Consider the following 25316-nt stretch of genomic DNA (forward strand, 5'->3'; position numbering starts at 1 on the left):
GCACCGTCTCCCTTCTGATTTAAAGGTACAGTGTGTAGGATTTGGCCCCATCTAGTGGTATGGTTGCAGATTGCAACCAACCAAGTACTCCTCCGCTCACTCCTCCCTTTCCAAGACTGCAGTAAGGTGAGCCGCTGAGTGCTTGGTGTTTGGTTTGTTCATTCTGGCTACTGTAGCAACATGGCGGACTGCGTCAAGAGGACCCGCTCCCTATGTAGATATGAAGGGCTCATTCTAAGCTAACGAAAACACAACGATTCTTAGTTTCAGGTGATTATACACTAATGAAAACATAGTTGTGAATATTATATTCCATTACAGCTAGTAGATCCCCCTAAATCCTACACACTGGCCCTTTAAGTAAAGGTCCTCTCTAAATATGAATGCATTACATTTTGCCTCCTCTATTGAAGAAAAACTCCTCAGAGCTCCTTTTGTTTCACTATTGTAAAGTGCTCTCTATCGCCTGAGCATTATGAAGACATCACATTATTATGAGGTGCCTTAGATTTAGACTCGCTGTCAATTCTCTCCCCGCTGTAGTTTGAGAAATTGTTTCCGTGCTTTCAGCTTCTGCTCTTAATACTTGAAATTTAAAAATGCCTGGTCTCCAATGACTATTATTCAGACTGAATTTCCTGAATCTCAAGTGCCACCCAAGTCTTCCGTCCTTCATTATGTAGTCACACAGCGTACCCTGAACAGTTGGAAACAGCCACAGGTGATATTTAGCATACAAAAAAGGTTGTGTTTTGTATGATTTTTGGTGCTTTTGCTCATAATAGTCACATTTAAAAGCAGAGATATTCTTCTCAGGACTATTGTATCCATGCCAAGACTTTTCAGTGATAGGGCCAGAGGACACTCTAAAAATACATAACGTTTTGGAAAGCTTTTCTATTATACACTCGAGCTGAATCAATGTCTACTGCTGTTGAGATTCAGGTACATGAAAAAACTTCTGTTCCCTCTCAAAACTTTCTCTTAATACACAAATCTGCTGATACTTTTTAGAGGTGAACCTCAGTAAATCCAGTAAGATGTATACTCAGCCATTCTGTATTTCCTCCTGTTATCTTCCCTTAAATGCATATGCATACAGGATAGAGGTGTGTTTCACTGTGTATGTTATGGGTGCACCTCAGGTGATTAGATAAAGCAAACTGCACACTGTTTCATTAAAACAGTCTCTAATCTCAGCATTGGACGTATCTGAAATGAGGCAGTGAAAAGGCTGCTTCCTCCCTTTTCACTGGACCCTGTTTCCCAACATTAATAGTTTTTTTTGTGTGATAAATATCAGTCCAGTTTTTAAAATAATCTGTTAATTTATCAGTCAGGTTACACAGATAACAGTTTTCATCACTAGCTACTTGAAATAGTGAGTGATTAGACATTGTGAAGTTGTAGAAAAGAGGTTAAATTGAACTAAATTTGGTGCACTCGTGGCTAAAGGTCGACCGTTAGTGGATTTTTAAAGGCCGATATAGTAACGATAGTTTGAAGCAGGAAAAAGCCGACAATTAATTGTACGATACCCCGACGATAAGAATTTGACATTGTCAGAAATGAACAATCTTCATTACAAACTATATAACTAACTGACCTCTAAGTGATGGTAATAAATACTTAAGTACATATATAAATCTGAAACTGAACATCAAACTAACGAGAAAAGTGAAAGGTTTCTGACCCTCAGTCTGAGTTTATGACGTGCTTTACTTCTGTCGATTACTTTTGCATACGCCATTTCAATTAAACCAGCTTTTGTCACTCTAAATCTAATCATTTTCGCCATTTGAATGCATTTAACATAAATGTCAGTATATAGGTGCTCTACAGTTGTAGCATCAGACGATTTGACCACGGAGATGAGAGTGAAGGCTGACTTGACCGCACGTTACCGCAATACGATAACATTTCCTGTCCATGACGGAGTTAGCATGCAGCTTTAGCCGTGATGTCTAGCTCTGCTTTTCATGGCAATGTGTGAAACCCAAAGTGTTTCCATACTTTATTGTATGTGTAGTGTTTACCACTTTGGATTTAATATGTGAGGGTGCGGGTCGTATCCACACGGAACCTCCACTGTTTTGTACTTCGTTGTTGCGGCCGGCTCCGGTTTGTTTTGGTTGACGGATACGGAACGGATATGACGCCACGTTACTCAGACTACAACAATAAAAGCGGTAACTTCCTTCTACGTACACATAGACTCAAATGAAACAAATATATTGATTCTGGTATTAAAAAATCTATTTCAAAATTGTAAAAAAAACTTGCGATACATACGTGAATCAAATTTTTTTTCCCACCCCTACAGAGCACAAAAGGTTTCGGACGCTGCCTTTGTGTCTGTGCCTCAGTGTAGCATTACTCTGTCAGCATGTCGGTCCACCTGTTCTCCTCCGCCAGCCATTCCTGTCTCACCTGAGTTAGTCTTCCTGCTTGGCTTGGTCGGGTGTGGACACTCGTCTGTCTCTGTGTCACAGGAGACACCGCACATAGTTAAAAGGATCTTCAGCTATATGATGACACGGCAGTCTGTCAGACTCTGTCATGTGTTGATTACCGTTCACAAGACAGACTAAAGTGTGTGTCTCTGGGTGTGTGCAGCAACTTGAACATAACTGTACCTACAGTATCTCTCTCTACTCTCTATATGACGCTGTACTTTTTGCTTTATTCCTAACCCCACCTGGGGATTACATAAGGATTGTAAAACAACACTCTTTTTCTTTCTTTGTTTATGTCTACAGCATAACATTACTTTACCCCTCCGTGCTGTACGTCTTAATTACTGTTTTCTCTCATTGCCGAGGCTCACCTGTAAGCCAGCTTTTAGAAACATTGCTGCATTGTCAGCCCACAAACAAAAGTGACGTGTCTATTGTAAGTGTGGCTGTATAACTTAAGTCTGGGTGCTCTGTCATTAAGGCTGTGTTGTTTTATACATCCCTCAAAGTTGTGTCTACAACAGCATTATGAGCACATTTTGCCATGTGATAAAGGAGACCTTTTATAATCATTCAGGTCCAATTCAGCGAAGACTCATGCTGCACTCATCCTCTATGGCATTATCTGCCTGCCCACATGCCTCCAACATAACAGCCACGAACAAAAAAAAAAAAAAAAAAAGACCTTGAAACACAACACGTGTTTTACTCTGAACACCATTAATGTCACGGTACAGTCATTATTCAAGTAGAAGGAAGTAACCACTGCTGTGTCCCCATTCATTTTACACCCACACAACTGTAATCAGTCTGAGAATGATAGACATCAGGGTCCATGAGTGGTTATACCCATACATGTGTGTGTGTTACTTTGAAAGTCTTTGTTACAGTTACCCAGATCCTGGGGATTAAACATTTCCGCTGTCTGTGCATTAGAAGTGGTACTAGGTCCTGTGCTGTAGACCTTTTATCTGTATGCTTCTCTTGCAGTAATTGCTCATGAAGAGACAGGGTGGGTCGGGGAATCGTGGCTCCGATTTCACCAGCCAACTCTTTTTAATGGCACTTTACCACTTTGAAATATCTGTCTGTGTTGAAGACTTTGTTCCATCCTTTATACAGTCAGTGTGCTGTAAAGTAGAGATGGAAATATATCTTTTAACAGCAGCTTTAAGGAGGCAGATAAAATGTTGCTCTCCAGAAGCAAATGATATGATACGGACAAGATGTCTTTAACTTTCAGACATCCAGGTGCTAATTTTAGGATCTATTCCAGTCCGCTGTGCACTAATAAAGGTGATGTGGCAAATTATGGCAGAGTAATGTGTGTATAAGATTATAGAGTTTTTATATTTGAAAAAGTTATATCGACTGATTGCAATAATCTTAACACGCAAAGGCAAAAGTTAACATTTACTCCTACTAAACAAATAAACACTTTGTACTAAAAAGTTTTAGTATTTCTCAATGACTTCAAGATTAACAACTTCAAGTTATACAAAAAATAAGAAATGCTGTCCGTTACATTGATAAAATAATGAATTATACACAAAATAACAATGTAAAACAGGTATTTTGTGTGATTTTGTCTGTGAGCGACGCAGCATTGCACAGTTTTGAGCTTAACTTATGTCAGACGCCCTATTTCTATTTATTCCTGTCACTTTCTGTTTAAAATGTACAACCATCGAAAGATAGCAAGTACTACTCACCCATCTTTCAAGTGGCAACTTCTCCAGTCTGATCTCGAACGCACGGCTGATAGGAACGTGGTTTGTTTACGTGACGTAACGTAACGCTTGCTGTTACAACTCAGTGTCAAAATAGAAAGTAGCAGCGAGCATGTGTCCAACTTTTGAACAGTATCGGGTGCCAGGTAGTAGTAAGAACAGGAACAAATCACCGGCACTCACAGACAAAGGGTCTTTCTTAATTTATTCTGGGCAAAAATACGAACGTGTTTCAGCTATAAACCATAAGTAGCGTTGATGATGGCTTATAGCTGAACAGCGTTCGTGTTTTTTTTTTGACGAATGCCGTTGTGTGACTTCCGTCATGCGGTGCATTCAGTGTGCGCAAGGCAGACAGCCGCGGTAGTGCTGCTTTTTTTCACAATCGAATATTAATTTTCATATTTGAATGTCTACTTGTTATATATAGAGAATATTGTATTATATACAGTATGTAAATATGGATGTATTTAGTCAGAGCATTCGTTGACAGCCCTAGTGGGAAGGATTACTGTCCATCAGTAAGAATATCTAGGTACTTTTTCTAGAACATTTTTTTTATTGATTTTTGGAAGTTGTTAATCCATTCAGAATTTTAGAAGATAAGAATCTCGATTCTTACATGAATCGATTTTTATTTCCCCCCACCTCTATTATCCCGTAGCCATGTAAGTTATTTTTTTTTATCTAAATAGACCAGTAAAATGACATTTTCAGATATTTATTTGGAAGATTTCACCATTGTGTTCCAGTTGTCTGTCAATAATCTAGACTAAAATAGTGTCTCATGTTTGTGACCATTGTTGCGACTCACCCCCGAGGAACCGTGCCAGCACTTACTCTTCCCCATTCAGACACACTGGAAGCTGTGTCACGCCACATCCTGACAGGAAGAATTCCTGTTACATTCACAGGACAGATGGTTGACAGCTCACTCCCAGAACCCGTTGAGAAGCTAACTGGTTGCCTTTCCACTTGAGGGGATAGTGAGAGAGGCGGAGGGGATACAGAGAATATGGCAGGAAGAAGGATGGGTCTCGCGGGGGTTAAAGCTCTGGCAGAGGAGGAGGACAGACTCTGACAGGAACTTTGTTACCCAGTTCACACAGTCTCCTCCCATTTGCTCCGGCAAACAAGATTGAAACTCATGGATAAATTATTTACATCCTGCTGCTTTTTGCCACTGTTTACTGTCTGTGCCCTTGCGTTGAGTGTATCAGCAAATGTTCCACCTCCGTATAAAACATAGTTCAATCTTTTCCTCATTCTGTTTCCTGTCACTCAAACGTGAAACTATAAAGAAAGAGGTTAGCACACTGGGGGAGGCTGCATTAAACTGAGTTTATGTGCTGAAAAACCACAGCTCTTTGTAGTTTATAATCAGAGATGTAACGTCTTTTATTTAACACCAGCCCAATGTGATGGTTGAAGAGTGCACCCCCTGCAGAACCTTGATAGTAACCATGTGCTCTCTTTGTCTTTTCCTATTTGGATCAAGAAGGAGGTGGTTGTGAAGTTTTGTAGGATGGGATTCAGTTTATTAGTTTTACTTCACTGCAAAGACAAAACCTGCAAATCTACTGTCACATTCACATTATAGGGAGAATACAATAGTCTTTCCCTGGCCTTGTCCCTGAGCCAGACTGTTGTGCACGGCACCAACCTGAGCTGCATGTGTGTTATCAGACGTCTAGTTTACAGAACATGCTGGCGAGGAGAAAGGGAGGGAGAACAAAGATGCTGATTGAACAATGTAAAGTCTGTGTCACTTTGTGTTCACTTTGTTGGATTTACAGGATGTATGAGACCAGTATGAGAGCTGTGACTCATGTCCCATCATGCCAGAGTGCTTACCACAAGCCAGAGATAAAATAACTAACAGAAACGGCATAATCAGTTTTGTTTTACTTCAGTATGGCAAAAGAAAAAGAGAGGGTGGAATCAGATGGATCATCTGTTTGGTGTGCATTTGTTTTTGTTTTTTTGCCAAAACACCTGTTGTCTTGTCTCAAGTTGTGAGTAACTACAAGTAAATGAATTTCCTGTTAGAAATTAAAAATCACAGCTGGCTGATTCGCTCTTTACTAGGGTTGTAAAACTCAATATTCAAGGTGGAAACATGAACTAACAGTAACAGTAATAAAATGGAAATGTGGCGGTTATTTATGCAGATAGAAACAAACCTTTTACCATATCATAACCAGACATACAGTAAGTGTAAACCCTTCTAATACAAAAGAAAAATCAACAATTTAGTTTTGTTGGACTTTAATTAAATTAGTTGACGCATTTAACATTGACCTCATGACCCCCCTCCAAAATAATTGCTTCTCTCCAAAAAATCTTTTTCCTCTCGAGCCTCCATATCCTCTCTATGGGCTTCCTTAATGTCAGATTATATAATAAATTCACTATTAAAAGGTAACATTTTTATGTCGAGATTGTGAGAAAAGAAATTCCAAAATTCCCAAGTTTAACTTTCTTGTAGAAAATGTCCTTAAAATTACTGGAAATGTACCGACCCATTACAACCCTACTCTTTAGAGTGCGTGTCATGACAGGCATCTTGTGGTATTCCTAACACTGTGGCTTATTGAAAGTTTTTTTTCTGCCAAGTCGACTTGTTTTATGAATAGGTTGTTGACCTTCATGCAGAATTTAAATTTGATGTCCTTAAAAGGTAATGCTGTGGATGAGTGGGGAAAACACAGAGAACTAGACCTCGCTATGTGTCTTCTTCTGCGGTCCTCATCATTTTGATTTGAAAGGCTTGTTGAATGAGCCCGTCTAGATGAAGGGCTGGATTTTGCCGTGGGGTCACTGCCGCAAATACAAATCTGCCAGAGGTGCTGATGGCTGCTGTCATGTTCGAGAGAACAGTGAGGGCCTTCATATGTGTCCGCACCTTATCGCTTAGCTAATTTCCAAGGGGTGCGTTTCTTCCAGATCTCCGGGACCGTCCGTATCGGAGCAGCATTAAAGCCGACACACACACATTCACACCCGTTCCAGTCTCCTTGTGGTCGGACGCAGCTGCAGACGAAAAATCTAAACACTCGCATTCTCTCAAACATACACACGGTCATGCACATGCCTCTTTCTCAACTGCACCCAAACTGTTGAGAGCCTTTCAAACTGTATGTCATGTCAGTCACACCCTCAGTTATTTGCAAATGCCCGCTGATGGCGGAAAAGACTGTTTATTTCTCTTTAAACAAATGACCACACACACACACAGAGCCTAGTTCTATGTATTGACCTTACTGTTTTCCCACAGTATGTGAGGCTGAATGGAAAGCAGTCAAGTGTGCACAAAGTTAACTGTAATCAGGAACTGGAGTGAAAGGCCCTCATTAGTAAGACGGTTAACTTATCAGGCTCAGACTAGAGATATGGCTCGCCGGCACTCCAACAAAGGAATTTGTCTTGTTTGCACAGTTGGTATATTTACAGTGGAGTGGAAATGTATGTGCCAGCCTGCAAGGCCCGGTATCTAGTACAGTGGCAAATGATACCAAACCGCTTTCTACAAATGAAGATTAATACTGAAACCCCATTTCACTGAAAGATTTGGCTCCAAGTCCAAAGATTCTTCTGGTGTGACGTATATTTTGACTAAAGTGGCAAATTAATGAATTAAGGCCTGGGGTCATACGTGGTAGGTGCACTTTCTGTGACTTTAAACAAACATACACTGTAATGAAAAATCTCTATGTTAGAGAGGGTTTCTTGATCTTAAAGATTTGCTGCCATCTACCAGGAGTTAAGCTTTTAATCAGAATCCTCCCTCACACTAGGAGACGCTGTTGCCTGGTCGTCATTAATGATGAAAATGGTGATATGATCCGATTCATCATATAGTAAGTAGCCCAGTTTTCCAGTGGTTCATGGTTTTTTCGGAACCAGAAGTGACATAAGAGGGCGAAGCTAAGTACAACCAAGCTCTGAATAAGACATTTTTAGGCGACCAAATATTTTACAATGAACTCTCATGAACTGAAAACACACTGAAAGGGTTAAAGTTGTAAGACGAAACACAGACAACTGCCAGACCGGACAACGCCGTGGTAGCGACCTGTCAATCACAAGGTAGCCACGCCCTAAAGCATCCCCTGCTTTAAGGTCTATTTGACTCTAAATGGGACCATAATTTACTAAATGAACATCATGCTGTATTGAAGAAGACTTGAAACTAGTGATTGAGACCATAAACTCATGTTTACAATGTTTACTGAGGTCATGAATGAAGTTAGAAGTAGGCTCATTTTCTCATAGACTTCTATACAATCAGACTTCTTTTTGCAACCAGAGGAGTCGCCCCCTGCTGGCTGTTAGAGAGAATGCAAGTTTAAGGCACTTCTGCATTGGCTTCACTTCTCAGACCTGGAGGTAGCCCACTGGATCTGACACACGGCATGATTTCTAAACACAAGGAAAATATTCCCCCAGGCCTCCTGCGTTATCAGCTTAAGGCGGTCTTCTACACAGAACAGAAATAACACTCTCATATCTTTTTCGTTACACACAAAAACTTTTTTTATGTTGTTTGTGGAGGCGCAGAGCAGGAGCTGTCAAAGCCTCCTTTTGATCACATGGATTAGAAGAAATCAGCATGTAAGAATAATCCTCTACTTTTAGCAATGTCTCTGTTTCAAGCTTCATCCTCTTTTTGCTCCACCACTCCTTCCCTCTTTTCGTAGCCCAGGCAGTGCGAGTACAGCATGCCGCTGCTCTGCAGCAAGCTTTCCCAGATCCTGACCGTATCTTCACAGGCGAAGGGACTGATTAGGGCAAAGGCAATGTGGCTCTGCTCGGCATTAATTGGCTGATTAACATAAGGACAGTTTAGCACTTCACTGTCCCACACTCAGGCCATCAATCAAGAGAGAGGCTGTGCCAGCTGGACTGCTGCCAACAGCTCCACACAGACCGCTGTATAGAGAGGGAGAAGAGGTGAGGGTTCAGCACTCGGCTGGAAGGGAGACTTGATCCACTCTTTGGCCAGACGGAGTACTGCAGGCTCTAGGAAGAACGAAAGGAGACATTAATGCATAGCAGCAGTTCTGATATATAGAAGTGTGATTATTCAGTTGTGAGAAGATGTCTGACTCATATGGTTATGTGATTTCTTCTCTCGTGAATTGAACAGCGCAAACAATTTGATCTTTTCATGTCTAATCACACCAGCCGATCTCCTATCATTTCATCACATCAAAGGATCGCAGAGGGCGAGGAGCCCCAGAAACATCTGCCAGCTGTCCGTATGCAGCATTCCAGACACAGACACATGTCTCCTGTTTTTATCTCTCACCTCCGCTGCAGATAGTGTGAACTAAATATTACGGTTTTCTCAGTGACAGCAATGAAGTGATGGAGATGTCCTCGGCGCTCTTTTTATAAACACTTTATTGCCAAACTCCAGTTTCTAGTTGTATTTCTGTATGGAGGTATTTTATATTCAGACTTTTTTACAATCAGACCGTGTGCAACTTCTGGATGATTTCATGATCGTTTTGCATCATTTCATCTTCATGCTTTTAGTATAAAAGGGAAGTAGGGCTGTCCTTGACAGAATAAATTGTTAGTCGACTGACGCTCATACGATTTTGTCGACTAATCCAGTGGTTCCCAAACTGACACAAATTAGACCAGAGACCCCCAAGATTTTGTTCCAGGGTCTCCCTATCTGATATGATTTTTGCTTTTAGATGTTTTATTACAGAAAGTGTTTTAAATCCATGACACAAATAGGCATACAGTCTGACATTATATTACTTATGGATGGATTTATAGTGAAAATAAATTATTCCCATTTTTGCTGAGGATGCTGTAGAACTTTGAAAACCACTGGACTAATCGATGAGTTGATTTAATTGACAGATCTGAGTTTCTTCACAAAGAATCACACAAAAGCACCACTTTAAATCTTGTGTTTACCAGAGATGTGCTCATAGGTTTCTTAGAAATAAGTCATTCACCACGAAAAAAGCATAAAAAATGACTAATCGATTAAAGAAATCTTAGTCAACAAGATCAAAATTACCCATTAGTTGACTAATTGACTTCCTAAAGGGAAGCCTACACTATTAGTTGCACAGGTTAACATGCAGATGCATGATGCATTTTATGTAATGTGACAATTAAAATCCATTCTGTACCTGCTTGAGCCGAACGATTAATCAACAGTTGTCCACTATTTAACTAATCGCCAACCATTTTGATAATCCATTAATTGGTTTAAGTAATTTTTCAAGAAAAAACGTTTTAATTCTGATTCCAACTTCTTAAATGTAAATATTTTCTGGTTTCTTTCCTCCTCTATGACAGTGAACTGAATATCTTTAAGTTGTGGACAAAACAAGACATTTGAGGACGTCATCTTGGGCACTGATCATAATTTTTCACCATTTTCTGACATTTTATAGACCAAACAACTATTCGATTAATCGAGAAAATAACAGATTATTTGACAGTGAAAATTACCATTAGTTGCATCCCTAGTTGTAAACCACCACCCATCCCATCCCTAATTACAATGCACACTGTTCCTCAGTGACAGCTCCCCTCTTTCATCTTCCTGCTTTGTCTTCTATATTTTCTGACTTTTTTCCCCCTGCTTCATAACTCCACACTGACACGCACGCAGGTTCTTGCTAACAGTTTAATAAGTACTTTGGAAGTGTTTAACAGGTTCTTCAGGGAAGCAGTGTAAAAACACAGCATTGCTCACATAGCTCCAGGACTATTCATTTGACTCAAGAGACATCAGTAGCTTTTCTGTGACAGAACAGAGCAGTCCCGCTTCTACCGTAAAAAACACCTTGAAATAACCTTAATCTGCCATTCCAGCATTTTTGTGTTGTGACTAGTCAGGTTGCATGCCTCGTCTGTTTTGTTCCATCTCTTTCATTTGACTTCAAACCGTTGTGAATGTCTGCCAGAACCATTGAATTGACTTCTGAGGAAAGCTTAATCTATGTAAATCTTTGGCTGCTTGTTTGTCAAGTGGCTGATCAGAGACAGTTCACAGTTGGCGTTCAAGGGGGCTTTGAGAGCTCTCGTGCTGTTTTAAGCAGACTTGGCTCGCGTGCAGCGCAGCACCACCCTCACCCCCTCCCGCCGCCGCCTCCGTGGATGTTTGAGTCTGCCATTCAACTCCAGTGTGCAAACAGGTGACATTCTGACAAGTGATGACTTGGTCTTATTGTTGAGTTTAGCCCGCTGTGCACCTGGGTTTCTCTCGATAGAGACGCACTGTTTAGGCCAGCTGATGTTCCTGTGAGCCAAAGCCACACAGCTGCTCAGCTGTGTGTGTTCTTGTGCCTGTGTTTAGGCACACTCTCGAGTAAACACAGTAAACGTGTAGTTACTGTATCACTCGTCTCCGACCTTCACTGCACTTCCGATTGCTGTTTTTGCCGGCAGATAGGAGGCGTGGGGTTGGTAAAGCAACCCTTCCTTCATACATGGGGAGCACAAGGAGTAACTGGTGCACAATCAAATCATAAGGTTGTCCGATTTTTAGTCTTGTTCATTCTCCTTAATATTTATTAGGGCTGTGTATTGGCAAGAATCTGGCGATACGATGCGTATCAATGGTTCAATATGTTGCATTTATTTCAATTTATTTTAGGAAAACTGTCATAGTACAAAGAACACACCATATGTATAAAATCTGAGTAAACAAAGTCTATGTGAAATGGCTGCTATGGGGACTAACATCATTACACATGAATACAGTTGGACTCATTGGATCCACAATAGTCGATGGATCACGTTCTGTCTTTGCTAGCTCGGAGGATCTGGCGACGGCACACCCCCTCTCCTTTGCGTCTCACTTTGGTCTCGCCTGTTTTCCGTCCTCATCTGGCAGATAATTGTCCCTACAGTTATGGGTTTTGTGTGTGCGTGTGTGTATGTGTTTGTGCTCATAATTGATAGCAGCAGCCAGGCTCTCCTTAACTTCCGGTTCAGCCTCCTTGCTGCCTCTCTGTAGATGAAGGTACGCCACCGTGATACTCCACTGCTCAGCATTGTCACAGAGTGAATTATGAGTGGGCTGTAGAGTTCACAAAATAAACAGTAGCCGGCAGTTTCAATCAGATGTGTCATGGTGTGTTGGTGAGCGATCAGAGAGACACATTGGGTTAAAAACAAACAAACCAATGTCTGTTTGCCAGAGGCATTGTGCACATCATCACAATGAAAACTGAATTTGAACATTGTTGTTCATGCTGGAAATGAAGAGAGGAAATCATGTCCAGACTTTCCTGCCACAACAAGCCCAATGCCAGATATTATTCCAAAATGCTACAGAACACAATACAAAATATTATTTAAAAAAACATTTATATTACTTTAATAATTGATTGTAGGCCTATGAATAGAATAGAATAGAATAGAAATAAAATAGGAAAATACTTTGTTTACCTTTTGTGTGCAAAAGGCAGACACTTGTCTTTGGTTTGCATGTGCAAAATGTGTGTACACAACATATCACATCCAGACATGACTGATTAAAACATATAAACATAAAACTACAATACACAATAGAAGCTACATTAAAAGGAGCACCATGTGCTTGATAGTGAGGACTGAATCAATAAAATAAATAGATATAAAATAATGTGTGCTTCAAAAAAGTAGCTGTCCTTACTAATTAAGATATTTTCGTCTGTGATAAGACAAAGTAAAACAACATAATTACCCTGATATTAAGAGTTGTTACTTTTTATTTAATACAATTGTATTTATTAATAAAAAAAAAACTTAAGGCCTTGACAGATTGTAAATAATATATTTATTGGCCTCTAAATCAGTGGTTCCCAACCTATTTTCCTTGAAGCCCCCCATTACTTGTATTTAAGAAAAGCTGAGCCCCCCGCTGACATCACCCCCAAAAAAGTTACAACAATGGGAACCATTGGTCTAAATAGTAACAGTATTTTGGGAGTAAGCATAATTTTTATAACAATTGATTAAAGGCTTATTAGCATTTAGAAATGGTGCTGTAAATTTACACTGGTCAGAAGAGCTTTACTTGAGATTAAACGCTATAACCACTGAATGTTATTCCAGCTAATTACACAGTCAAGTTACCTCGACTCAAAGCAGGTGAAGACGTGTCAATTTTAAACTGATGCACCAAACTTTTAGACCTACCTGTTAGCAACACACGTGCTCACACAAAAACACAAATGGCCCAATTATTTTAATGCCCTCACTCACTGTAACACATGGCAGCATTGGGCGGAAATAATGACATGGGCTGAGAGGGCCACTGATGCGAACCAGATGAGGCACTCTGACTTAAAAGGCAGAGAGGGAGGAACGAGAGCAGAACTGGACAAACTGTGAAATGACAACAGCGCACGCAGTGGGGTGATTTTGACATTCACATGAAATCATCCGCAAACACGCACGGCAGGTTCATCCAAACAAAGGCTACGCTGTAGATCTTGGGTTTTGAGATACTTTTCTCACTCTTATATACTGTACAGGTGTCTTATATGCCTTTGGGGCACAGAGCACTGCTATGCACAGAGTATTGGGGTCTTTTTTATTTTTACATGTGGGATGATGTTATTGGAAACTAAGTGGATCCTTTTTTTATGTGAGCAGTGTTGCAGCGAGCTTGGCCCCGGGCCTGCCCGAGGCCTGGTTCAGCACCGCTCTGCTCTGGCCTGGCCACAAAGTGCATTTCTCTCTCATGCGGCCCCTGACCTCCTGACGCATTTCCTGACCCAGGAAATAGAATTAACACCTCAGCCCGGGCCTTGGGGTCCCACAGCCGCATACACAGCTGTCCATTAGCTTGGCCCAGTCCAGTCAGACCCAGCTAGGTGGTGCTCCACTACAACTGAACCAAAGACGGAAAAAGGGGAAGCAGGAGGTTTTCTTTGGAGCGTATGGAGAGAGCTTATTATATATTATATACGTATATACTTATATTATAACCGCTAATTTTAATGTCTTTGGGTGCTCGAAGGGTTTTAGTGCCTCTGCAATTTCAGCAGTAACTGGAGCCAAATATGGAGATATATTTACCTACTTGTCCAACTGTTGTAGACTCGACCATCAAAGGCTCTGTTTCTCTCGATACGGAGGCTAATTTTGTATTGAAAATGGTACAAAATAGTAGCATAACTTCACCTATGACTATGCGGTAGCTGTACCAGGTCACTGTGATCAATTGCTTGCCAGGAATCCTGAGGAGACTCACTATTGGCTCATGCAAACCAGGGTAAATGACGTTTCTCACCAGTCCAATGCAAAAATGTGATGTGAGAATACGGAAAATCCGCGTGCAAATTTTCCATGTTGACAACTAATGCACATTGAGTCCGGTGTGAATTATCCACGTTGCTCCACACAACCTATCCAGACCGAGAATGTCTACTATGCTAACTTAACTACACAATACATAAACGAATCAAACCCCAATTTAAAGCTAACGTTAGCTGTTGTAGCTAGCCTTGTTCCGTGACCAACATATAACATTAGCAGGTGCATATCAGCTACATTACCATCTTCATCGTATCCCAGTTGCTGGGCGATCTCAAGCTGGTTGTTGAGATAGTCGTGTCCAAAAACAAATGCCCATCGTGCCAAAAATACACACTCTCCATTCAACAAACAGAAGCACATGGATAATTATTATGCATAATGATGGCAAAGAGTTGGAACAAAGGAGTTCATTAGTAAAACATATACTTCCGCAGGTGGAAATCAGCTAAAATTGAGGCCCGTCTGAATATTTTTTCCCGCACGAATGTTCCGCAGATGTGTGCAAGCATTCATAAGAACCCTCAAAATCATTTTTTTATTAATTGTCTCGAAAAAATGTTGGCAAAAATCCATGCTTGGTGTGAAACACTTGCCTTAAAATGTAATGCAATGACCCAACAGTTGAAATAGAGATTCCGGGTTGGATATCGGCAGTCATTTTGAAGTATTGTTGACCACCGGCTCTGAGAAGATCGGTCTTTCTCCTCATCTAGGAAGGTCAAATTGTTATCAGACATGTTTGATCTTTCCGTTGCTGATTTGTATCTGGATCTCAACTCCAAGTCTCATTTGAGTGTTGTGAGATATCTTGTGCATCAGACCTTAATGGTGCAGCGCTCTCCTTAATGTTCTTCTAAAATAAAAATCTATATGAAATGAAACGCAATTGTTTCCACCAGGAGTTTTTTAATAATATGGTGGCTTTTTTCCGATGTCACGAGTGCGGTAAATCTAGGAACTAGGGTTAGAGAAGAGAAAAGTGGATTATCTGTTTATTAGATATTTTATGTGAGCCATATATCAGAGGAGATGGATCTCGATATTCCGTAGTCTTAAGTGCTTTATCTGTTTTCTTCATTAGTCAAAGGCTCTTATGCAGGCAAGCAAATGCACACATCCCTGTGCTCGCTTACACATACTCACTTGCACACACACAGATTAGCTAGTTCCTGCGTTTAAGCACCCCATGTGTTTGCATTTTAGTCACACATTGCCAATCTCATGGGAGCACTTTGAAGCATACTCCTCCAGAGCAGATCATAAAACAGGAGTATAAGTAGTTTTTCACATAGTTGTATCCCAGAACACCCCCCACCCACCCACACCACCACCGCCGCCGCCACCTCCCACCCAACAGCTCGCTGCCTCCACCTTCCACCTCCAGTCCATTTACTCACCAAGTGCAGGGTGGTTCAGTGATTTGCTATGACCGGGCCTTAAGCACATTGTTTCTCTCCAGATGTTGCATAGCAAGACTCACACAGGCAGCCGTGTTGGACGTCCTGTGATGATTATAAATTAACCAAGTTGATTTTACATTTATGTGAACTTCAGCACAACCGACATCAGAGAGAATTGCATCATAGTGACTGTTTGTTTCCATTCACACCTTTTGGGATTGCGCTATAAATCTTTGTCTGCTGTATTGTATCTCAGCCCAAACTTTGCACCTCGAAAATTAACCAAACCACATCTGTACTGCGGTGTAGGAGGTGTGCAAGAACCACACATAAAACAAACCCCACTTAAGCAGAATTTAGGCAACACTATAGATGCATTTTAACAAATAAAGTGATTCATTTTCACTGCTGCCTGAAGTAGTTCATGATATAGTGTGTGTCTCCTGCATTAACCCACTTGTATTTCTGTCTCCACAGTACTTTGAGGTGCCCTTCGACTCCAACATGAACCGCACGAAGAACCGCCCGCTCGTCAGAGGACAAATCAGGTACAGTTTCCGGTCTTTGTGCCTATTAAACAGCTTTTTTTCCCTCATGGTATGAAAAATTTGGCACAGCAACCCCATATGCACTTTTTATTGCTTTTAAAAAGACAGTGAGTCGAGTGTACAGGAGGAGAGAGACGCAGCAGCTCAGCATGAGTTGGAGTTCGGCTCGGTATTGAGGCAGGCAGCCCAGCAACACTACATGACAGCTACTGAGCCTCCCGAGCTGCCTTTTGTGCAATTCATACTGGACGAATGTCAGAGTCTGCTACTGTTCTCAATGCTCACTGACCTTATCCTTGTCGAGGTTTGCTGAGGGACATTTTTCCAGTGACGAAACATGATCTAACAGGCTTGTGATGTCAATGCATATGTGTATGTGCAGGCAATATTATAATGACCACACCTTAAAGTTACTGTAAGGAACATTTAACTGGTTAGGAAACAGTTTCAATGTTATACTGATGCCTCTACATGACCTACATAAGTAAACGAGACCATCAGCGAGAAGATTGGCTATTTCTATATAGTTATACTTAATGCTTGTCATCGGGGCCACCTGGTCATATTCCGCACAAAATCAGATGAAATCATGCTGGTTCATTAGAAACTCCTTCAGCTCAGACTCCAGCGGGGCATCTGGCAGCGACCAGCCCACCGCAGACAGACCTAGATCCGGCTTCAGTGGCTCCTCCTCCGGCCAGGAGCAGAGCTTCGCCTCGCTGCTCTGCTGATCCCTGCTGGGAGCCAACGCAGACACCACGCTGCTGGAGACCCAAGCCGTATTGCTGGGCCTGCTGGAGAGAAGGGAGGCACAGGAGAACCAGAAACAGTACTGCGCAGGGCAGACTGTTGAAACCTGCTGCAGTAAAATGAGAGGTTTTCTAAAGGGACTCTGGTGCTCGGAAACGCTACCGCTTTTGTCCACAGGTGCCGCCAAAACCAACTCAAAATTTCCTCGTAGTACCTTTTAAATAAAACAGTAGCACTGAGCACACATCCCTATTTATTTACACCCTTCTGTTCCACTTTTAGTTATTGAGTTGTCATGGTGCTAAAAAGCTGTGTATGTAGAGTAGCAACAGCAGCCACAAACTGTAGCTGCCAATAACAGAAATGCATGCCAGCACTGACGACCCTCTGCTGTACACCTGTCAGGTGTAATGCGAGCTTGGTACCAGGCTGGGAAGGACGGGTGTAGTTTACCTGAACACCCTTACTGCTTAGATGTCAGATAACCTCTGCATTGGTGCTCAGTGAACTGCGTGCATCGCCACGCTCCTACAAATCTGACTGTATGCCCGTCTCTACATGCCCCTCTGGGAGACTGACATCCTTAATAGACACACAGATATTCACTGATGCATAAACCATAAAAAAACACAAACCAACCCCATGTCCTCTTCACCCATTGTCAGTGCCAGGAAACTGCCTCCTTTGCTTTTCACTCTCACAGGAAAAGACCTCTATCTGTCCTCTCATTTTTATTCAGGAAGAACAAAAGCAAACAATCTGACATAAACGCCTTCGACAACAGTCCGATCCACATGCTTACTGAGATATACCAGCAACCATAGGCACTTAAAACAGCCTGTTAGTACTATAACCGGACCTTGACCCGCAGCTATCTCATCCCAGGTTCAGGAATCCTCCATTGACATGCTGTTTAGAAGTGGACTCTCGTGCTGTTGAGCTGGTGATTGAAGATGTTCTCTCGCTATCTAAACACAGACTCTCCTCTCTGGCTTTTAGCCAGTCCCTGACGAGAGCGGAGGTGTGTGTCTGTCTGTCTCTGAGACGCATAGAAACACATGATCACTCGCTCTTTGTCTCGCCCCTTCTTCTCTCTCTCTCTCTCTCACATACAATCTTGTGTGGAGATGGCGAGCAGATGGGAGGTTGGACTTTCCTGTCAAACAAACCATCAGAAGGCCACATTTTACACATTGTCCGTGTTGTCTTCAGGCTTTCTATGAGCCAATTGATGTCTCTCCCCTACATCTGTCTTACTGCGGAAGTCTGTCTGCCCAATACGATGTGAGCATCGGAAATACTTTGTCATCTTCTGTCTGGACTACAATAGTCAGTGTATCATCTTTCCCACCTTTTGTTGTTCTCTTGTAAAATGTGGATGACAGTCCCCCCCCCCTGTCCTTTGTAGTGGTGTTTGAGGCTTCCACATGTGTGGACAACATTAACGTTGATCCCTGCTACAGTGTACTCTTGAGTTATTTTATAATTCAGTTAATCTAGCTCTGAGCGCAGAGCCACAGCTCAGCTAAAGTTCACCTCATTCTTATTAATGTCACTTACCTCCTGCTCTCGCTGCATAGTTTACCATCTAAACCAAAAGTAGCATCTTTCCTCGGTTTCTCTGCCTTTCCTGCACAAATTGCTGCATAAATTAGCGAGGCAAACTGTTTTTTATAATGGGTTTGTGTTTGAGTGCACGAACACTTGAGCGTTCTCTTGCAGGATTAGTTATTACCGGGTGTTATTAGTATTTGAGTTCAATATGTGCACCTTTCTGGCTGTCAATAAGCAAAATATCTGTGTATGTTTGTGGAAATAGTGACTAGTCTTTGTAGGTTTTAATAATCTGTACTCTGTTACTAGTTTTACACCAGTCCCTGAAGCCATTCTGTTGTAGACAAGGCTTACACATTTGGAAAGTTCATTGCTTTACTTTACTGACCACTTGAATATTTAACAGGTTTTAAGTAGAATCATCCTGTTTCTTTAACCTGAGGGGTGAATCCTTTTGGATACGTGGCCTTGTTCGCGGTCTAACCAGACGGCCTCATCACTCGACGTTATGACTGCGGCTGCGTCGGACTGCGAGCAGAGGACAGTAAACCCACCTCAGGCCATGTGACGCACTCCCTCCCCTCCCTGACCCCCGCTGAGCCAGCCCACAGCCAGACTGTCGACAGCCCCGTAGCCAGCCTGCGCGGCCCCACCTCAACCCACATAAAACAGACATAACACCACTAATCACATTAATGTACCAATCTCCCCGCTCGGCCACACCACCAAAATAAAAGCCCCGTTTGCTTTTTGAAGAAAAAGGCCTGCGTTTGGTCAAGATTTTAATCTACCCTCTCTTTAATTTATGGAGCATTTACTGGTGAATTTGAACCAGACCTTGCCATCACTGCTTTCAATAAAAGATGAGGGGAGGAGGAGGAGGAGGAGGAGGAGGAGGAGGAAGTCTTCATCCGGCTAAAAGCCTGAGCCGCAGTGGTTTTCTTCTGCTAGTTTTGATCTTTGGCGTGTGCACATGCTCTTCATCTTGCAGGGCTACTTTTATCCCTGACAAACTCTTATCAGATGAGCTCCTCTAAGCCTCCCGTTTTGAGACTCAGCCATGCACGGCTGCTGACTGCTAGTGTGTGGCCCCCATGGGTGTGTGTGTGTGTGTGCTGAACATGTGGAGCTATCATTGTCTTATCTGGTGTCTGCATAAGCCTCACAAAACTTTATCATCCCATAGTTCCCATGGCGGTGACAGGCTTTTGTCTGAGCCTGAATCTGTGTATTGTAACTTGCTTTTTATTAAAAAAAAACATCTGCAACTCATCTTTTAAACATCTTTCTCTGTCTGATTTATCTGATTCTCACATTGTCTGCCTCCTTTTCTGTCCTTTCTTTTCATCAGTCCCCTCCATGCGGTGTCCTTTGCTCTGGCCTGTGGTATTCCCGGAGTCGCTCTGCTCACGCTGGCGGTAAACCCCCTGACGGGCTTCCTGGGCGCCCTCAACATCTTCCTCTACACCTGTTGCTACACACCGCTCAAGAGGCTCAGCATCACCAACACTTGGGTGGGAGCAGTGGTGGGGGCGATACCTCCCATCATGGGCTGGACGGCTGCCACTGGTTGTCTGGATCTAGGTACGACTCAGCTGAGATATACGGGGGGATTGGTGGACTCATGTACTAGAGGCTGATTATAGAGGATAATAATAAAACTAATAATAGAGGATTCCCACAGGATTTCTCCCTCTCCTCTTGCTTCGTGCACAGTAGAGGTGTAAGAAAATATCAATACACATGAGTATCGCGATATTATGTTTTGTGATACTGTATCAATTCTCCAAAACACTGACAGCCCGCCGGCGGACCCGGTTGCTGTTCAATCTTTCAGAGGTTTTAGAAGGAATCCATCGGTACCAACCATGTCACACTAGCTTGTCACGAAGGAGGCAACAAAACGCTCCAAACTTGTGCTAAATTTTGGCGAGGAAAAACTGGTATGGCCATTTTCAAAGGGGTCCCTTGACCTCTGACCTCAAGATATGTGAATGAAAATGGGTTCTCTGGGTACCCACGAGTCTCCCCTTTACAGACATGCCCACTTTATGATAATCACAGCTGTTGATGCCTCTCGGGCTTGAGTTTGCCATGTTATGATTTGAGTATATTTTTTTATGCTTATGCATTGTTTTGTGTTGTTAATTGATTTCCAATAATAAATCCATACATGCATTTGCATTAAGCAGCATATTTGTCCACTCCCATGTTGATAAGAGGATTAAATACTTGACAAATCTCCCTTTTAAGGTACATTTTCAACAGATACAAAAATGTGTCATTAATTAATAATTTTGCGATTAATTGTGATTAAATATTTTAATCAATTAACATCTTTTGTGAATATAAATTCAGCAGCTACTCAAATAGTCTTCTGAGCTGTTTGGGTTTTAGATTGTTGGTTGCACAAAACAAGTAATTTGGAATCATTTTATAGACTAAAATAAATGGCAGATGAATCAATATTGGACATGTTAGTTGCAGCCTTGGTTAAATCACACTGCTGTGTTCCTGCACTGATACTTTTTGTTGTTTGTTGCTCTTCACTGGCTTCATCAGGACCTCTCTGACCAGGCCTGATCTCACACTACATAAAGCTTTATTTACAAACGGCCCAAAACCCCTGTTGTGCTGTTTAGTGCTCTTGTTCCTGCTCCTGCGGAGTTTGAATGCACTGATTGTAAGTCGCTTCGGACAAAAGCGTCGGCCAAATGAATGTGATGTTAACTTAATAAAGAGACAGAGAACTGGAGGGGCTTATCAGCTTTGTTTTGGTGGACACATTAAGTGTTCTGTTATGGCAACTGTAGGAAATGTGTTTCATCATGTTGCTGCCGTTAACCCGAGAAGGGCTCACACGAGTTTATATTTACGCTCCAAATATTTGGTCGGCTCTTTCAGCATAATGTTTAATGAATTTCTCGTCTATTCATCTGTAAAAATGGAAGCAGTTCTGTTCCATTCAAGGACCCCTGATTCATGTTTCAAAACATAATGTAGATGTGGATGAACTTGCCCTCTGAGTGAACTGTGTGTTATCAAATGATGAAGCCCAATGATTACAGTAAATATATCTGTATGTTCTCTAAATGTCCCCTCAGAGTAGAGCACACTGTCAGGCCCGGTATCACACCAAAGCTTTTCATACGTGAGGATTTAACATGTTTACTAAAAGCAAGACAAAAGCAGACCTGTATTCGCTGCTCTGTTTGCTGCTCTCTGTCGCTTGTTGTGCTGACTCACTCTGATTAGTACTAGCAGTGAACATGACAGTCAACGGGTCTGTTTGTCGCCCTCACGCAGAATGTAAAACACAAGCCACGGTCACTAAAACAACAAAGGGGGAAGCTTCCCGTCAGTCTATACACATGTTCTTCTGGTTTGACTCATTGAAACTAAATGTAACACTAATGATTACCAAACAGTGTGATGCATCTGAGAACAGCTGTCTCTACTAGACTACTATAAGTTTGTTTTATCTTGGTCTTTATTGCAAAAAGCTGGCTATAGTCATGAACTAAAGAACCGTTTTAGAGCTGCAACGATTTAATCCACTAATTGAATAGAAAAATAATCAACTCTTTTCGTTATCAATTCATCAGTAAAGTAATTTTTCATGCAGAAATGTAAAAAAAAAATGCTGTTTTCAGCCTCTCAAATATGGAGATGTTCTGCATTTCTCTGTTTTATATCATATTAAACTGAATATCTTTGGGTTGTGAACAAAACAAGACATTTAAAGACATCACCTTGGACTCTGAGAAACTGGGATGGACATTTTTCACTATTTTCTGACATTTTATAGACAAAAGGATTAATTATTATTTATTTTTTAATTAGTCAGTTAATGAAAATAATCGTCAGTTGCAGCGCTACACCTTATCTTCTCTATCTATCTCAGTTGCTGTGACGTCGGAAAAGCTGTTCCGCTTTTCGTGTCCCGTGCGTCACATTACAATCGGCTGTTCGTTCGTGTCCCTTGTTCACAACTTCCAGTGTCATTTTCACTGTACAAACGTACTAGTTTTAATCCCAACCATGTTGTTTTTCCCTAAACCTAGCTATAGTGTTGTTGTTGCCTAAACCTAAGCAAGTGTTTTTGTTTAATTCACAACATTAACCACGTGTTTACTGCGACCAAAAAGAGTTACTCCGAGGGGTCTGACAAAGCGTCATATGACGAGTTAGGATGAGAAGGTGTTGTTTGTTACCATTGTGCTAGGGCTGCAACTAACCATTATTTTCATCGTCCATTAATCGGTTGATTATTTTCTCCGTTAATTGATTAGTTGTTTGGTCTATAAAAGGTAAAAAAATGTTGATCAGTGTTTTCCAAAGCCCAAGATGACGTCCTCAAATGTCTTGTTTTGTCCACAACTCAAAGTTTACTGTCATAGAGGAGTAAAGAAACCAGAAATATTCACATTTAAGAAGCTGGAATCTGACAATTTAGACTTTTTTTTTCTTAAAAAATTACTCAAACCGATTAATCAATTATCAAAATAGTTGGTGATTCAGTTAATTCTTAACAATTAATCGATTAATCGTTGCAGCTCTACATTGTACCATTAAAAATAGTTACTCTTTACCCAAAGATTCCCAACATAAAACTTTTATTTCACACCTCCTAGGTGCTCTGTTGATGGGCGGCTTCCTGTTCTGCTGGCAGTTCCCCCACTTCAACGCCCTCAGCTGGAACTTGAGGGAAGACTACTCCCGCGGCGGCTACCGCATGATGTCCGTCACTCACCCTGGCATGTGCAAGCGGGTGGCCCTGCGCCACAGCCTGGGCCTCATCGGCCTGTCCACCGTGGCGCCCGTGCTGGACGTCACCACCTGGACCTTCCCCGTCATCTCCTTACCCATCAACCTGTACATCAGCTACCTGGCCTTCCGCTTCTACCGCAAGGGGGACCGCAGCAGCGCCCGCAAGCTGTTCTTCTGCAGCCTCTGGCACCTGCCCATGCTGCTGCTGCTGGCGCTCACCTGCAAGAAGCCTCGGAGGGATCGGGAGGAACCGGCTCTACCTCCGGCTGCTTCACCGCTCGCGCTGCAGAGCTAGTTTCATAGATGCCTGAACGCTTCTGAGAGCTTTATTTTAACTCCATTAACCACTTGTTGTGCTTCGGAGGGGTCGCGATGACGGACGCATTATTTTATCTGTGTTTAACTGAAGCCACTGGCGCTCACTGCAGGAAATGAGCTGGAAATGATTTGGATCAAAACAACTGATTTACAGAAAACAAACACACGTCAGGTTGTAATCATTTCACAGTGTGTGTGCTGTACATATTCTGTATTTATTTATAAAGTGGTTCCTCTCCATGTTGTACATGACTGATGTTATATATCTTGTACAGTATGAAATTGCTCCTATGGATCCACACGGGGATCACTGTCTGCGTTGTACAACAGGATATATATATAATGGACATGAATACATCATGTAAATCACAAGTTTGATTTTCAGTCCGCGTATGAAAATAGGAAAAATATGAACTCTTTGAAGCAGCTGTGACACTTGATATCCGTTCATTGTGTTTGGACTTTAACTTGATCCCTGATACTTGACGGTTAGTAAGCCTCATTGTGTTTTGCTATTCATGCAAATGTACTGATGGGTCTTTAATCATGTTCATAATAATGGTTTAATTCAACACGGTTCGCCTGCACCAAAGCAACGGGAATATAGCTGACCCCGGTATGGGGGGAAATGTTCTCTAACAATAAACGCGTCATGATTGTAATTCTGTCTTTTGTGTTGCTGTTTCCACTTAGAGCTCCAGGTGATAAAGGTCAATTTTTTTATCACTCCATAAATCTGAAAATACTGTTAACAGCCATTAAAAATCAATTCTTGCCATGTTTTTAGGACTAAATGTTCTATAAATCAGGCTATGAATGATATATGAACAAGCCCTTTAGTAAAATCCTTCAGAATATAGATAGGAATGAAATTGGAAAGTTTGGTGTATGTTAGTGCTACTGAAGTGGAGAAATAATTTTGAGAAAATGGCCTTTAAAGAAATGGATTGTAAAATTTCATACATTTTGAAGACACTACAGGTGAATAGGGTAAAAAATGTTAACTAATAGATACCATAATTAAACTTCCCCAGTTGATTACTTACATTAAGACAATTATTTTTTGTAGTACAAGTTTTTGAAAATGTATGTTTTAATATGCAAATGAGGCATTGTCTTTTCAAATATGTGCTAATTTGCATACATTTCCATAACGGAAATCTGAACATTGGATAAAGCCAGGTTCAAAATTCTTGTTTCATTTTGTTGACATATTAGAGTCAAATGTTTTACACTGGAAATTCTGTATATGTCTTTTTATCACTTAAAAATAAGAAAATATTGTCAACATCCATTTAAAGAAATCCATTTTCGCCATGTTTTTAGGAATAAAATGTGATATGAATCAGGCTTTGAATGATATATGAACAATCCCCTCTGTAAAAACCTTCAGAATATAGATAGGAATGAAACTGGAAAGTTTGGTGTGTGTAAGTGATACTGAAGTAGAGATTTCTGGCTCAGAGTCTGAGAAAAATTGTCCTTTAAAGATATGGATTGTAA

At 41.4% G+C, this 25316-nt stretch overlaps 1 protein-coding gene across 1 annotated transcript in view; it reads left to right on the forward strand.

The window, feature by feature from the left end:
* Window positions 1-24475, forward strand: part of LOC119479659 (protoheme IX farnesyltransferase, mitochondrial) — a 41414-nt gene extending 16939 nt beyond the window's left edge. The window contains exons 5-7 of the mRNA XM_037755488.1: window positions 16351-16421; window positions 20077-20309; window positions 23360-24475. Coding sequence (XP_037611416.1) covers window positions 16351-16421; window positions 20077-20309; window positions 23360-23790 — 735 coding nt within the window. The 3' untranslated portion in view covers window positions 23791-24475. The remainder of the gene's footprint in view (window positions 1-16350; window positions 16422-20076; window positions 20310-23359) is intronic.
* Window positions 24476-25316: the final 841 nt, after the last annotated feature.

The sequence above is a fragment of the Sebastes umbrosus genome, chromosome 20 (assembly GCF_015220745.1).
Source record: "Sebastes umbrosus isolate fSebUmb1 chromosome 20, fSebUmb1.pri, whole genome shotgun sequence".
NCBI classification, from domain to species: domain Eukaryota; kingdom Metazoa; phylum Chordata; class Actinopteri; order Perciformes; family Sebastidae; genus Sebastes; species Sebastes umbrosus.